At 40.5% G+C, this 17,110-nt stretch overlaps 1 protein-coding gene across 11 annotated transcripts in view; it reads left to right on the top strand.

Moving 5' to 3' along the window:
* Positions 1–17,110, top strand: part of FAM13A (family with sequence similarity 13 member A) — a 115,493-nt gene that overhangs the window by 63,649 nt on the left and 34,734 nt on the right. For 7 of the 11 annotated variants that reach the window (XM_021396786.1, XM_021396788.1, XM_021396787.1 and 4 more), the window contains 3 exons: positions 4,906–4,947; positions 13,878–13,922; positions 15,514–15,693. In XM_021396786.1, the coding sequence (XP_021252461.1) occupies positions 4,906–4,947; positions 13,878–13,922; positions 15,514–15,693 (267 nt within the window). The remainder of the gene's footprint in view (positions 1–4,905; positions 4,948–13,877; positions 13,923–15,513; positions 15,694–17,110) is intronic. The other 4 variants (XM_021396785.1, XM_021396792.1, XM_021396794.1 and 1 more) reach the window with 2 other exon arrangements.

Genomic DNA, 17,110 nt, shown 5'->3' with positions numbered 1-17,110 from the left:
GGACAGAACAAATAGAGCCTATGGCAGGGCTGTAGGAAAACATGACCTTGGCTGAGCAGCATGACCCCGCCAGTGTCTTGGCTCTTCATCTCTGGTGCAAAATGTTGACACTTGAGTCAAAGTACATTTTCAGGACTGTACAAATTACATGTTTTTTTGTTTAACTAAATGTCCTATTTAACTTTTGAAAAGAAATGGCAGAGTTGGAAAGCAATATTTGCTTTACAATAAAATTAATGTGGTGCCAGGAAATGAGGATGGAAGAATTGCTGATAATTAGGAGCAAGTAAAATAGGGCTATTAAAACCTTAAAGGGATGGGAGGTAATAATCAACAACCTAGTTGTTTATAAAAAGTCAATAAAGCCCTCTCTAAAATCTGTATTTGTAAGGCTATATGAGTGACGGGGGAGGGAAGGAAGTCTACTGGTTTAACTGTTAGGCTTCACCAAAGCTTTCCTGTTTCCTACTTTAGAGACAGAAAGGATGCCTTGCATAAATGCTGTCAAATACACAGGCCTTAAAAGCCTAAGATGGGCTAAGCAAACTGGAGGATGATACTGGCATTCTTTCCAGTCTGACAGACTTTTCTGTTAGCTCACTGGGGATCACAAACATAACAATATTACTCCATTAGGAGTAAAACAAACTTTAAAAGAAAGGAACTTTTTTTTTCTTTTTCAACTTAGTAGGATTGTTGTTTTTTTTTTTTTCACTTTTTTTTTTTTTTTTTTTTTTAGCAAGAAGGGAGGGTTTTTAGGTGTCCATAGGAGTGTGAGAAATTGATCTCACAGATATTGCATGAAAGAGCAATTCATTTTGGTTTAATCCCTTCACTTAGGGGAGCTGTATTTATGTCTGAGAAGAAGGCAACAGCTATATTTGGAACTCACCTGCTTGGCCAAGTTATCACTGGTAGTTGATGGAGTAGCTGAGGTTTTTTTTTTTTTTAATTATTTTAACCCTTCTAGAGTGTATTCAGTGACTTCTGGCCATAAAATACATGTTTTTTAAACAAGTAAATAAATAAATTACTTCTATAAACGTGCTTGCCAAATGGATAAATTCTTCACTGGACAAGGTAGATATTTAGACCGTACGGGAGGTGCACTTCTGAAATGACTTGTGTCCTCCTTACTGTGGATGACTGACTTGGTTTGCCAGGTCACTGTGCCAGATAGTAAGCATTCCTTTCTGCAAAGGTAACCAAAGATGCATTACACAGCCAAAGTAAAGTACAGGTAAATGCAGAGTATATTTCAGTGACTTAGCATTTTTTCTTGAAAGGGACAATACATGGTGGAAAGGGCTTCCTAGTAGTACTAATAAATCCCCTTTAGTACCAGGTGCATTAAAAATGAGAAAGCAGTTGTTTCGTTGTTGGTTTGTTTTAATAAGCATTATGTGAGTGATGGTGAGTAAGAGTCCTGCAAGGAAGATTTTAAACTAATTTCTAGCCTGTTTATTGCATAATATCAACTGATGATCACTTATGATTCATATCTAGTACATCTTGTTTGCTTGCTTGTCTCTTATATCACGAATCATGTGATTAGATATACGCAGATTTAAAACCTTTCACACACATTTTTCTTTTGTTTCTTTAAACTAAGCTGTGCTTGTGTGTATAACATAAACACATCCGTTTATTATCCTACAACATTAATACTGAATTATTTCATAAAGTGTGTTAAAACAGAATCCTTGTGCAGTCTGTGATTGCAATAGGGCCTACTAGTCTAACATATAATTGGAGGGATTCTGATTGTAGAATAACTGGTTAAAATCTGTTTGCAATTTACACAGCTCTAATCTTCCAGCTTGCATAGGGGAGTTTCTCTCCCCCCTTTTCCCAACCCTTAGTTAGTGTATGTTCTTAAAATACTTATTGTTCCTCAGTTGCTTTGTATGCATGGATAATGATTTTCGTTTGGCTTCAAAATACCTAAACTTGTGGAGCAGTGATCACCCTTGCTGTGGGGGAAAAGGAAGGAAGGGCAAGAGGTTTCTGAGTCCCCGCTGAATGCTGCTACTACATCTGATCTGTTATGCAACTTGTTGAGAGTATGAATATAAGGAAGTCGTTTGGGCTTTTTCAGTATCATTGTGCTTCTGTGACCTGAAAGTTAATTGCAAACCATGAGATAAGGAAGGGTTTTTACAATGGAAAGAGAAGGACATTTGCTGTGGATTTGACAACTGCTACTTGTACATGAAATAGCATTTTCTGTGGTCACTGGGAGTTGTGTGGATAGGTAGAAATCCTGATGGCTCTGCAGACTTTTCTCCAGATGTGGTTTATTTATCATGTTTTATGGGCATCACTGGGACTTGCTTGCATTCAGATCACAAGGACAGCCATTGCCATGAATTTAGTAAAACACTTACCAGCAACTTTGTGAGTTTAAAGTAGAAAAGAGTATTCTGTACTTGCTAAATTAAGAGATCAACATACGCATTCAAGTTGAGAGAGCGCATGCTATCAAGGGAGAGAGCCTGGCTCTGGAAGAGGTTCCTACCTGTGTCCTTGTCATCTTCTGGAAAGCAGCCCTGTGGGGTACTTACATGTTCTCTTCCCTTCTCCTCGGCAGTCTCAAAGCCATAATTTTTTCTCACAAAGATCCTTCGGGCATTCCTTAGCATTTGGGCAGGCCACTGTGCTACCTCCCTGGTTGCAGCAGCTTTCAGCCTGCTCTGACCGTCATCATTTCTCAATAGCAGCCAGCTGTAGCTTGCTCAAGCAGCTTAAGACAGGCTTGTGGAAGCTGTAGCATGGCCTACAGCAGCAGCCGTGCTTTTGGTGGTCTTAGGGAGCTGCTGAAAACTGCTCAGTCACTGTTGTGTTAGAGAGACCTCGCAAGCTTAGGCAGACTGCACTGATTTTGGAAGCTGCTTTCCTTCCACTCTGTGGCATTCTGTGTTACCCTTGAGGCTTTATTTGAGACCTCCAGTGGGCTGCCAATGAGATATGCTGTCACAGTGAACAGGAGTGTCTTTTCTGTAGATGTCTCTAGCTGTCTATGTACAAATCAATGCTATAGTGGGGAGTCAAGCGTTGCAGTGGAAACCCCTGTGATGTCTCTGTTGCTCTGGCTTGCTCACACTTTTCTCTCTGTCTCTCTCCCTGGCCTTTCTGATCCCTCGCATCCCGCCACCTCCCTTCCCCTGGGATAGATTTAGCATTCATATTTGTGAATCTGTTATAACATTGGCTGGATTTGAAATGAGCCACGGTGAAATCTGCCTCTGGCTATATTCACTGTGAGAGCACAGTGCTTACCTGGCTCTAGGCCAGTTTCAGCTCATCTTGCTTAGACAGCTTCCTCCTGACTCAGTGGAAGCTGCAAAATGTGTGTGTGAGCATTTCATCTCCTAGCTACAAAACCTGTGGTGACGTTCCTTTGGCTTTTATTCTGTGCTTAGAGAAGCTTTTCTAGACTGATAAATAATACTTTGAAAGTTGAGAGACAGTTCTCAACAAATATTCAGCTTTGATTTTCTTCCAATCTCTGTTGAAGTTGGTCAGAATTTTAGGACAGCCGATGCCCCCAAGTGACTTGAGTGCAAAGCTGAGTTCGTCTCACCCAGAGCATTCTTGAATATTCTTTCATCCTCTGAATAAACTGGAAAGCAATGAAAATCTCTAGACCTCTCTGTCAATATCGGTGGCTGACTACCTGTGGTAAATTGCTGGGCACTGGTGTTGTCTCAGGCTTCTAAAACAGTGGGAAACCAGTAGGGAAATGCGTGATTCCCACTGCCTGAGAAATGTTATCCTTTCTGCTTTTGTTTAAAGTAATTTGTATAGCTTCCCATTTTTTTACTTCCTCCCAAGCTTACTCTGCTCTTCAGCAGACCCAGTTAAAAGTCCTCTGGGGACAAATCGACCTCAGTGGCATTTCCTGTGTGCTTGGAGGAAAGCAAGATTTCTAACTGAAAGAGTTACAAGGGCGAAATGCCTGCAAGTCCAACCATTTGTTTGATGTTTATAGTTGAACCCTTTCTTATAGTGGAAAGTTATAACATTGTCTCAAACCATCAGTCCTCTCCACCTAGAAGCTTTAGCACCCCACCAACTCGTCCTTACCCTTGTGCTAGCACAGACATATGCAGCTGCCTGGTGAGCTGGGTTAGGGAGTTACCTGTCTGCAGGCTGAGCAGGCCACGCACAAAGTATTCCCTTCAGCTGGATCAGCTGGCCAGTGAAACACTTTTTTTTGGCAGGGGAGCTCCATAGCAGCTGATGGCAGCCCTTGATCTCAAGCCAAGAGGTGCTTCTTCAGGTCCACAAGGAACACACGTTTCTCTTGAGTCCTGTTGAATTTGATACGGACTTGCACAGTCCTGTCAGACCTGCATTTCTGTTGTTTCACACCTTTGCAGCCAAGCCACATTTCAGCATCATCAAATCAGTTTTCAACAGGAAAAAGGAAACCAGGGAGTTCTTAGCTGTATGCATACAGACTTAGCTGTTTCTTTGATCTCTCAATATGTGATTTGTTTTTTTTTTCTTAATTTTACTTCAACAGGCAGGTTGTTTAATTCTGGAATAGCAGACAGCAAAAGGCTCTGGTGGTTCTGCTGGCAGAAATGCTTTATTGTTGCTATGGGAATAGTCCCTGCATGCCTGCAGAGCTGGAGTGACTCCTGACCGTCTAGCAGTGGGTCTGTTATACATTTGTGAACACTGAGAAATGAATGTAATTCTCAGGATATAAAGAATTTTACTTAAAGCAGTCTTCCATGAGTACAGCCACAGAACCAAGTAGATGTAAATGTTACCTCTGTAAGTGATGTGCTGTTTCACTTTTATTATCATTTTTTCAGAGTGAATGTCTTGCTGTAAATGAACTGCAAATACAAGAGAGAGCTGCATGCTAATTTTAAAATTTTTGTTTGTTTTTAGCTCCCAAGAGGATGAGCGGCCTATGTCACCCTTCTATGTGAGGTATGTACTCAGTTGTGTTAATTTATTTATCTGGATGGGATTGACTTCTTGTGAGGATTAAATGTGGGAAGTGATGCCAGACAGTCTGAGCAGGCTGTAATCAAACTGAAGATCGATTGTTAAGTTCATAGTTATTGCTCAGCTAGTGGGATGAATGACTCTTCAGTGAGTCAAAAAAATTCTGCAGACTTTAAAGACAAGGCTCAGGTTTTAATGCCAGTCTTGTAAATTCTTAATTAGAAGACAGGCTTTGGCTTCCTATTTTCTTCATTTTATAATATAGTTGTATTTACAACAAGCTTACAGTCTGTGGGCATAGAGAGATTCTTGCCGTGAGCTTTGAAGAACTGACATAATGTGCTATTCAGAAAGAAACCAGGAACCAAATGGTGAGTCAGCAGCCCATATAGCAACTGCTCCTCTGAAGCAGCCCAGCCAGCACAGGAAAGCTGGGATTGCCTCAGTCCACAGTTCTGCCTGCCTGGAGGGAATGCAGTCTGGCTGCGTTCGAACAAATAGAATTCCTTGTTTTGTCAACTGCAAGGCAAAGTCACTGCGTGTAAAAGTGGCCTAATTCTGTTGACATCAGTGAAAGTTTGCCCTGCTTACTTCAGTAGCAGGCTCAGTTCCAGTGTTTCATTTATATTTAGTGGAAGTCCAGGAGCCAGGGCAATTAACAGTGAAGGGGTGCAGAGGAAGAAGGGCCAGATATTGAAATTGGTTTCTTTGATCTCTATGGAGCTGAGACAAATAAAAAGAAATCCCTGTGGTGCTTTTTGTGAGAGCAGTGAGACTTGGAATTCTTACAGTGATTTCTTGTTAATTGTCTTGCATGTATTCCTCTTTATCTTTGTAGATTGGATTCTCTCTGAGACATTTTTTTCTAATGTAAACCACAGAAAATGTGCGTCCCATGCACAGTTGTAACATGTAGACTTAAATTAAAACTGCAGAAATGTGCACCAGTGAGCTGTTTATAGACTAGCCCAATTGCATGGTCTTGTCTGCCTTCCTGATGACACACCATCATTCACTGCAGTGTATTTGTGCAGATATTGTCTAATCTGTGCTTCAAAAGCTCCAAACTGTCCAAAGAGGTTCTGCCTTTATCTCCGGGAGATAGTTTAGTGCAGATCATCCTGTCAGAAGTTTTGCCCAAGTTAAATCTTCATCCTGTTTTTCCATTGATCATAGTACTCTTCTTTTTTTTTTTTTTTTTTTTTTTCTTTCTTGCTGGATATGCTCTTCAGATGACTGTAGGCTTTCATTACCTTTCCATTTACCTTACTGCATAAAACTATCCTTCCAGGCTTTTTTCTAGATCATGGAAAAATGATCCAGGAAAGGATCTCTTCAGCTGACCCCTTGTTGGGTTTGCTTGGGATACAAGGAGCAAAGATTGGAGTTGAAGAAGCTGATATCAAACCAGGAAATTTCAGAAAGAGAGGGAGCAAGTTTGGAAATTCTAAATTGAGGTGTGGACATATTGGTATGGGGAATTAAATATAGTTTTGTCTGTTGGAATGAGGGGATGGCTTTCTGTGAAAATGTGTCTTGCGAACAGGAAGGGAAAAGTCAAGAATGAACAGCTGGAAAGTGAAGTAAGAGCAGAGAAGGTGTAGCATACCTTGCAACATGAGGCTTCAGTCCAAGCTGCATCTTTTGTAGCATTGCTGAGACACAATTGCTTGTAAATAAAGCTAACAGCTTGTAAGTCTTGCTTGTATTTATCACCCATTAGAAATGTGTACTCTTGAGGTCACTTGCCAAGTGCAGTTAATTTGGCAGGAGAGCTAGTACTGTCTGGGCAATTTATGGTACTTCAACAATGGAGAATTTGAGCGCATGATGCATTTTTTTCTGTGCAGTTTTGAATGTCTTAGTTGTTAAATGACCTCTCTGAATGTCTGCTTTATCTGTCTGATGATCAAATGTGTTTACTGCTTCCAGTCACACTTACAAAGTCTGAAATGCTGTTCAAGTGAATCATGAGTGTGTAGTTAGGCCACTAGGCTGTTCATGCAGTAGTTTTCATAGAGGTGATTTTGCAACAAGTTAATCAAATGGGAACAAGAGCTCTTTATATTCCAAACACTGCAGAGTGCTTGGATTTTGCCAAGCTCAAATTGGATTCTGTCTCCTAGTTGATGAGTTTTGCCAGGATCAAACTGGAGACTTAATTCTGTATAGTGCAGTACTACACCATGTCAGCTAGCAATGGAGGTGTTTCCCTTGATATCATTTTTACCAATAACTCAAATACTTGACTTATCTCCAAGTCAGAATTGTGAGAATGGCACCAATACACGATTTGTAAAAATTGCACTAAATTAGGGTTCTGAATTGGTCTTTTGTTGTTGTTTATTCTCTTTATACGTTGGGGAAGTCATGACCAAGAATTGAACTAATTATCGCTGTTGCTGTTTAGGGATATAAGCAATCACTAAAGGTACAAAGATGGTAAATGAGGCAAAGTATGATGCAAGTTTAACAAGGGAGGTGATACGAGTACAATGAAACTATTTTTTGTAAGAGAGGAAGAAGAAGATTGTACGTAATCCATCTAATTTCAGCAAGTTTTTTTGTATCATGCCATACCGAAAAAAAGGCCTTAAGATCTTAAAGATCAATAAGGAAAGAGGGAGACCTATATGTATTTCTTGAGGAGATTGAGATTGCTTGTGGAAATTGTGGTGAATTTTTTTTTCTTTAATAGCCACTGGTGTAAAAGAACGGAGTCATGCTTGGGGAAGTAGGAATGCCTTTGTACAAGGCTGAGATGAGGCCTCATAAAATTTCACTAATACATATTCTAAAGGCATTAGGTTTGTGAAGATCCTTAAGGAAGTAAGCAAGCCTGTTACAAAATGGAGAAAAAAGCAGGGAAGACTTATGTACTGTAAGAAATGAACTAGAGTGTATATATTTCACCTGGATTTTAGAAAGAAAGGTTGATTTGTTAAGAAACAAACCTGCTGGGAGAAAAAATTGATTGAATTAGCCAATGAATAAATTGAGGTACATTTTTAGAAATTTTGTAGTTGAATTCCTCTCCTGTTAGGCATTTGGAGGATGGGATGAGTTTGATCAGTTTGTGAGATGGAGTTCTGTGGTTTGAATCCATTCACTTGCTGGTGGGCAGGGTTGTCCTTTCCTTTTCTGTATTCCCTGGTAAGGCTGTTTACTCAACTAAGTACTAGGCAAGGAGATTTCTGCACTGTTGAAAGAAGAGGAAAGCCTTGCTGGATGACTGATTGTTCTAGGGAGTCATGCCTGAAGGGCATTTATGTTCCAAAAGCTTTTGTAATTAAACCTTGTGGAAAAGGGAGTTGAGATAGTTATATTAGGAGTGCTATGGATTTTTTAATTCCATTATATGAATGAGAATGTGAGTAATTATACTGAGAAACAGTATGCAGTTTCATGTAAAACAGCATCTGGCAAAGGCAATTCCCTGTAAGCTCACTTTTGCTCAACGTGTGCAATGAGTTTTTAAAAGACGGAATCTACAGACATGCTTTGTGCTGGAATATCTGCTTTAGATTTGACATGAGTCATGTAGATGCTTTCAGAGTAGTTTCCTAATGAGTACATCCTGAGGTAAGGCAGAGTCCTATTAAAGGGGTAAAAGGAAAAAGCTTTGAACTGTGGGAGCTTCCTTGTTAACATGCAGAGTGTTAAACCAAAATTGGGATGAGAGCTGACATCACAAGCAAGGTCAGAATTGCATTAGATACCCTTGAGTTCAGGGCAAGACATTGTGCAGTTTCACCTGTTATAGCACTTCTGTTCTGTGTTATTACTAACATCCTGTTGGAAGTATTTAATGCAGCTGACTGTTTACCCTTTTAACAGTTGTTATATAAGGCAACTCATTTTACATAATACGTGTCAAGCGTTCCTAATACACTGGGTAAGATGTTTTACTGAATTTGCTGTCTTCTACATCAGGTTGATCAGAAGGGTGTTTGGCTTCGTACTGAACACTTTCTTGTTGGTGGGACATGCAATAAGAGCTCTTAAAGTCAACGGCAGTGTGGGGCTCTTGTACCAGTGATTATGTTATGGGATGTGTGCTGTTGTCCTCCATCACGTAGCCATTGGCTGAAAATAGATATAAGGCTGTCAGGTGCCCTTGTTTGCATTGTCCAGCTACCGTGTGGATCTCAGACCAAGGGACCCCTGTCGTTTGGTGGAGCTGTGGGAAACCGGGAGTCCTGATTTCATAGCCAGGAGGACTATCTCACTAAGCACTCTATACGTTCAGTGGAAGAAGGTGATCCGTTCCAGTTCAAATCAGGAGCCTAATATGGAGGCTGTGGATGGCCCCCAGAGGAACATTTATATTGTCTGGAGAAGATCGTGCGCAGACACAACAGTCTAAATTTGCAGAGGTGGATTGGGTAGCATGTATGAGTACCCTTTAGGGCTGTCTGTGCTTCAAACAGTAGGTGTCAGTGTGTACCCAACTTAAAGTACAATACTAGCTCACGTGAAAACAGCAGGAATACTGAAGAAAACAAGGCAGTTAATTTTCTTGGGATTAATTTTCTGCACAGTAAGGAAGTAATGTAAAGTATAATGTAGCACATTTAAAGGGAAGATTATTGGATCTGAGCTTGCAAAAGTGTGAAGACACTGAGAAACATTGAAAGCGTGTTTTCTGTTTAATGGGTCTTCCCAGTAGTTAAGAGCACATCTCTTTATTTTTGATTTCATTATTTTCACATGTTCATGCCAGCACAATCCTTCTCTTTGGGGCAAGTGTGTCAGATGAAATGGTTGCCTTAAGATAGATCCCATGTGGGTCAGCAACATTACATCTCACAGTATGCAACACTCGTGGAAAGTGAACCATTCTTAGACAATAGCAATAACTGTGGAAAAAAAAAGAATTTCTGGGATCACGTGCTGGAACTCTGTATTAGGGAGGTCTTCAGAAGTTTCCTATCTGAAATGTTAAAGAAATTTAAACAAACGTTGTCTGCTTTGCTGGAATGGCAAAATGTTAGATTTTTTTTTATGGTTGTAAGAATTTCTTATTGTTGTGCTTGGCTTTTGAAAAGCAAAACCAGAAATATTTTTACCTTCTGAAGAAAGCAAATGGATTATAAATAAATGTCAGCAGTGAGTGGCCTTTGTTTCAGATTGCAGGTACAGCTTATGATTTAGGCAGTTCAGTATGTCCAGCAATTAATTTATTCACTTCATAAATGAAAACCCCATCTGGAAAAATACTGCTGCGCCAGTAAGTTACTTTGTTCTGGTTGATTTATACTGCGCTCTTTTAATACGGGAATGCCGATAGGTTTTGCTCAACAGGGCCTTGAGTGGAGAAACAGGAGAGGGGTTTTACTATCCAATTCAATTATTTGTTTGCTGTAACAAGTTGCCCAATACAGACCAAGCAGAGTACAGTTATTGCATAACATAATTCTCCAGTGAATATCTTCAAGTCTACAGTTACTAGCTGGAGTGGCAGAGATTTAATGCCAGCTTAAAGCTGGCAGAAAATACAACCTTCACATACTTGAGATTGAAATTGAATGGAAGAAGAGGCCATAAAGTAAGGATTTACCTTGCGTGTGAAGCAAGACATGATCCAGAGGGGTCACCTGAGTGTGTGAGAGTAGCAAAAGACTTTAGTAAACAAGCTAGAAAACACTGAGAAGTGCCAGAGGTCAGACTTCCTGAAAGGAAAAGCATGAGGGTAGCAAGAATCCACTTCAAGAGTTTTTACACTTCAAGTAGCATTTAAAACATCTGCACTCATGAAGGTTTTTTGGCTGGCTCTCTGAAAATAAAAATCCCCAGCGCTGGAAAACTTTCCTGTTGCTTCATGTTACTGGCAGAAGAAGGAGAACCTTTAGCTGATCAAAAGTCACTATTTCTCAATGTGTTCTACGACAGGTGCATAATTTAATAAATATAATTTAGCTGTGGAGATAATTGACCGTATTTATCAGTGAAACGGAGCAGACAGGAGAAGAAAATAATTAACCAAAGCAGAACATGATTTCGCGTTGTCCAGATGATTTGATGAACAAAGCAGCCCTTCTGAGGCAGCTCCCAGCACAATGGGGCGTGCCAAGAGGGCTCTTCTGGACGGGGCTTGCTTGGCCTGCTCTGTGAAGCATAAATCTAATGATGGACTGACTTTTGCCACCCAGGAAGTTCAGAAAATGCCTCAGGATGCCTCCCACATGCCTGGTTGCTCTTCTGAGCTGTGAAATCTATACAGAGCCATGCCTTTCCCTGCGCATGCCAACACGCTCAAGCACATCTACCTCCATCACCAGGCAGAGGAGAATCTGAAAGCCTCTCTCTCTATATACATATGTATTTTAAGTGAACATCCTTGATATAAAAAAAAAAGTTTGGTGCAGAGTAAATAATAAAACTTAGCAATGCGTATTAATTAAGCTTTAAAATGAAACAAGGAAAGCTATGGATTGTGAAATTCAGCTTACCTGGAAAAACTCTGATTTAAAATCTCCATATTATATATAGAGAGAGAGGTAATAAGAGAGCATTAAAATATCATAGATCTAAGAACAAAGTCATATTCAGTAAATAAGGAAGCACTGTCTACAAGAGATGTTTAATAAAAGGAGAGTGTGATAGCTTCACTTGCTGTCCTTCACTCTGCTGGCCTGTATATACTTCCTGTTTATTTATTGGTAGTTTGAAAATCACTGTATTATTGGCTCTCTGGCAGAATATAGTTTGAGTAAGGTTCTTCTAAATTCCACAAAGTTATTGTTATGCAGATATGTGTCATTATGAATAAGGAAGCGTAATATCCTTAAAGCTGGATTGATGTTAGAAAAGCACACGGTGAACAGAGAATGTATTTGGGAATTACAAATATTTTTGGCATTTTATTTAGGTTTTTTTTTTTTTGCAGCTTTATCGTTCGATTCTTCTTATTACTGCTTTTTGTGTTAAGAAGGTACTGTGTGTTTTCAGTGCTGATGTGGGTGGCTTGCTGATAGTGACTGTTGGTTAGCCTTGAACGTTGCACGTGGGGATAACAGCATGAACTCTCACTCACATAGAGTGTCTAGCAGTTCATTAGGTTTACGTGAAACAGGGGTTTGCATTTTCACACACTGTTAATCCTGTTAGAAGCAGAAGGAAAAGCTATTTCCCGATTTTTTTCTGTCTTGTCTGATGGATTGCTATACCTACATCTTAGGAATGTTTTCAAAAGACGATAGTCCAAACAATCCTGTCTCCCCTTCTCTCTACCACCTTCCTGACATGAAAACAGAGAAAGAAGGTGTGATAAGAAGGACATCCCATTCAGTGTGGATTGCATGTAACTATTATAGAAAGTTGGTACAGTATTAACATGCGTAGGAGCTTTAGCCATAAGATGAATTTCATATTATAATGTGGATAGCCTACCACACACTAGCAACTTACTTGCTAATCCATCTCCCATGGAAAGCCAGATCTTAAAACATAGTTTCAGGATCGGAAGAGGCAAAGTAGTTTGTGTAAGTAAGCAGGAAAGCAAGGAGGATTGAAATGTGAACTTCAAATTGTAAAGCCATGCAATAGTTAGTGGTCAAGATGTTGCATATGGGAAGAGAAGGATCTTGCAGTTCTGTTTTTCTGTGTGTAGGTTGCATGTCCAAAATCATAAGTACAGCAATTTAATACTTGTTTGTGTGTCTTCCATTCATGAACTCATTCAAATGACACAGCTGCTCGGGTGTTGTGTAGACCATGTGGAATCCACTGGGAAATACGTGACTGCTTTCATGCTGTGCCACAGCTCCAGGGAGCTGTGTCTGGACTGGAGGTCAGCACAGAGTGAGCAAGGCCTGGAGGGGATGAGTGTGCAGTCACAGTGTGCTAGTTCACCTAAACTGAGGTGAAGGCAGTGGCTCAACTGAGGAGAGGAGAAGCACGTCTGTCTGGTTCGCAGCATGGGAGTTGTGGGTTTGTACTCAAAGGAAGCAGAAAGGAAGCCTTTGGTTAGTTAAGGGAAGTTGGCTGTTACTGGTTCTTCTGCACTGAAAGTTTGTGAGAAACTATTGGAGGCTGAAAGCAGTGACTGGCCGCTTTGGCAGAAAGTACTTTGTGTTATAACCTGTCCACGCTTTTCTGGAATTTATTAGCCAGTCACACTACCAATTCTGCTGATACAGGGGGAAACCCAAATGAACCCTCTAGGCCTGTAACGTGTCTGACTTTACGTGGATCACAAGGGTGATGAATGGTCATGGAGGGTCACATGCTGCCTTATCTGCAGAGCTGAGTCAGCACTGGAGCAGCAGGCAGAATAGGACTTGGCTAAGCTGAGTCTGGCCATGTGCAGAGGGAGGAGAGCAGCGGCAGCTGTGCGAGGTGGCACGTCAGCTTCCTCAGCAGCAAGCAGTGACACCTGGAATTGTGTCAGCTATTCTGAGCCTGGGCGCAGCCTGAAAGGGAAAAGGAAAAGACGGAAGCATGCATTTTATTTCTAAAAATGTGAAGCCAAGAACATGAACTTCGGAGAGCTACGGAGCTATTTTGAAGTGAAAAGTCTGGTTTGCTTTTCTCCTCAATTAATAGTTAAAAGTTATTAAATATTAAGTCCACTGTCATACATTTTCAAGTCAGCCTCAAAAAGCAAGAACTTTTGTGATGAGGTTAAAACAACTCGCAAGAAAGCAAAGACTCTGCAATGTATTGAAGCTGAAATACTTTAGATCTTGGAGTGATGGGCAAATGAGTTCTTGAGAATATTGGCATTGTCAAAATGTGCCACGTCACTGTGGGAATAAAATTTCCTTAAGGGGAAAACTTGTGGCATGTGCATGCAGTTTTTGAGATAGCCTCAGATCTCCACATCTTTTCTTAGTAGTGCAAAGAACAAATGTTTTAAGACATTACTGCACTAAGTAGATGTAACTTTCTCCTCTTTTTATTTTACACAGCACCCACGTATCACAAGTCAGTAGTAACATTCCTGCTGCAGGAGAGTAAGTGTCACTTTTACTATTTTGTAGCCTTTTTCTTTTTTAATATTTAAAATTTTTGAAGTATTGCTGGTTATTCTTTGATTTCTCCACAAGGGTTGTTCTTACACAAACAAAAAGGACATAGTTTCCCAAACCAGAGCATCTGCAATGATAATATATCACGTCCTCCTGAAAAATTCTCAGATCCTATTTTCATTGCACCGTGCCTGTGATGTTTTGGTTAGGCAGATACTGCATGTATAAAGAAGCAATTTGTGCTGTCCTCATGCTCTTGTTTGCACCCTGTCCTGTCCCAGCAGAGGACAGGACTTGATCTCCTTGCACTAATTCCAGTGCCAGTGAGAGCAGCAGAGCTGATGAGTTGACACAGCTGCCAGAGGTTGGTGGGTTTGCAGGGCTGATTCTTGTCAATACATGAAATATAGATGTGCTCATCAAGTTGAACCACATGATTTTTTTTGCAGCTGCGAAGATCTTTTGATTTTTTCAGGAAATGCAGTCTCAGTAGACTTAAATCTATAGCAGCCTAGCAGCAGCTTTTGTAAATTCTCTGGAGAAGTTAGCCCAGGTGCAGGTTCACATAGTTACAACTACCCAGTTGAAAATTAACCAGTATATCTTGCAAATAATATTTCTAATTATGGAAAAAGCACTTGAAGCTATATAGGGAATTAGGTCAGGCATGTTTGGAAAACTTTTTCTTCAGCAGACTACTTAAAGCATCGCGAGAAACATGGGTGGGGCAAGGAGATACAGAAATCTGTTTCCCAAAGATGTTTTAGAAAGTAAAAAGGGTCTTATTTAGATTTTGCCCTTAAAAACTTCCTCTGGTTAAGGAAGGAAGAATATATTATAAGGAAATGAAAGTGCCAAAATGAAGTAGATTTGGTTGTGTTGAAAGTTTGGGCAGCCTGACAATTTTAATTGATGGAACTGCATAGGCTCCCCTGCTGTGGCTTGCGTGGAAGCTCTCTTAGTGCCAAGGGGCATGATAGCAATCTCACACCAGAGTATGCCCAGAGTAACTGCGGGTGCATGCATTCATGGCACAAGAACAATGCAAAAACAGCATGAGCTCGGAGCCAGATCTGTATTCAGTTAGAGTGGAGCATACAGTGAGGTGCTGTTAGCATGTTTTCATCCTCCTGTGAGACAGCATTGAATCACCTTGCAGATGACTTGTTGACTTACTGAGCTCCAATTGCACCATAGACTTGACCAGTGTCGTTGTGGTTGGGTGGCAAAAAAGATCTTGTCAGAGCAAGGAGTGTTAAAGTGGAAGGTAAAAGTTAGACACCAATGTTGATGATTGCAGTAAAGGAGCTGTTTTACAGAAGTTTCAAGGAACCCTAGAAATTTTCAAGGGCAAAATGAACTGGAAAACCTCAGCTTCACTGAAGGACCTGAGAATCAAGGTATCTGAAGATTTTGGCTTAGCTCTTTGCAGATATCACGGGCCCTAGTGCATTTTGTACTGCCTTGCCATAGTAATAAAATGTAACCCTCTGATACTCATTCTTTATGTACTGTTGCCGAGAGGGAGCTGCAGAAACTATTTGAGCTCAATTGACCTTATTTTTCGGCTTGACAGGTATTTAGAGAAGACAATCCGCTCAGCCGTGGAGCAGCATCTCTTTGATGTTCATGGCTCAGGCGGACAGAGTTCAGAGGACTCTGAATCGGGAACATCTTCAGCCTCTTCTAATGTGTCTGCCAGGCAGAGGAGGCGACAGCACAAAGAGCAGGAGGAAGCCCGGAGAAACAGAGACATGTACGATCCTGATTTCTTCGTTTTGGAAAGTATATCTGATTAAGTGTACCCTAGTTATATCCTCTGTCTAGGCACTGCTTGGTAGTTCTGTTAAGAAATGCGCTGGCCCTTGCCCTCTGTTGAAAGTACAGACTTCAGTGCCTGTGCAGAACTTTGTTACATCAGCGAGAGCTGAGAAATATGGAGTTTATTAGAGGTAATTGAGTGGGCCAGAGGGTGATAAGAAGCCAGCTATAGCAGCATAGTTGAGTTCTTAATTAAAGTATTTTGAAATGTTTCATTTCAGTATTTATTGTTTTAGTGGAAATACCCAAGCAGTTGGCCCTAGAGCCAGCAACTTCCTACAAGATAAAAACCATTGCTTTTAAATGCTTTTCTGAATTCAGAACAAGACCGAGTTCTCCCTTTGTGTAGGCACAGCTTACATTCAGGTCTATTGAACAACCCTAGGAGTTCATCTGAAAGTAGAAATGATCCTTTTGATTAATCAGAACCTAAGAATTTTTATCCACCAATTTTCATAAAATGTCTATCAAAGAGTAAAAATAATACAAACTTTTCCTTTTATCCTGCTATATTTGTGGCATGTATTGGGTGGTACAACTGTGATACAAACCACCACAGCTTTAAAAAACACATGTCCAAGACATAGCTATCTTTGAGGAATCGTAACTGGAGATTTTGCAAGCACATAATCTAATTAGTGCTTACACGTACATCTAGCTTTAAACATTGTGCTAATTCTTGTGAAGAGCGTGTGTTCTTGACTATAGTATTGGATTGCTAGGGTTTCAAGTTAGATTCTGAAATATAGATCTGGGCTGTTGTTTTGCTTGGATGCTGACTTCCCAAAAGCCTGTTGGATCTGCACCTTTCTTTAGCAAACCACTTTTGCATAGAACCTTCAGTACCTCAGGTGAATACTGCAGCTGTGCTATTTTCCAGTATGTGTCAGTGTTTTAAAAAATAATAATAAAAATCCATAGTTACAAAATAAAAAAGGCATTTCTACAGTGAATGAAAATGTGTTGTGAAGATGGACTGGGAAATGAGCACTTGCAAGTCACCTAAGTAGCTGGCAGCAGCTCTGCAGTAGTTTTTCTTGTTTAGTAGCCCTTCTGACAGGCTTCACAGGTAAGTAGGTCAGAGACTGGCTAGTGTACGTGTTTGGAAGCATATAGTACTGCAGGGGTTTTTTTCAACATTGTGTTACAGAGTGTTACAGAGCTGCCTGGAGCACTCGAGCCTATCTTGACGCAGTTGTTCACGTTCATTCCCTAAAGGCCAAGCCAAGAATTTAACACGTTGGAAGTTTTGAATGCTGGCTGGGTTTCAAATCATTTTCCCTGGTTCCTGTAGGTCTGAGTGCTGGAACTTCTGGGGGTGGATTATCAAAATTCAGAAATCCTTTCAAAAC

Source organism: Numida meleagris, chromosome 4 (assembly GCF_002078875.1).
Source record: "Numida meleagris isolate 19003 breed g44 Domestic line chromosome 4, NumMel1.0, whole genome shotgun sequence".
NCBI lineage: Eukaryota > Metazoa > Chordata > Aves > Galliformes > Numididae > Numida > Numida meleagris.
Note: the sequence above shows the minus strand (reverse complement) of the source record. Positions and strands in the feature narration are given on the sequence as shown.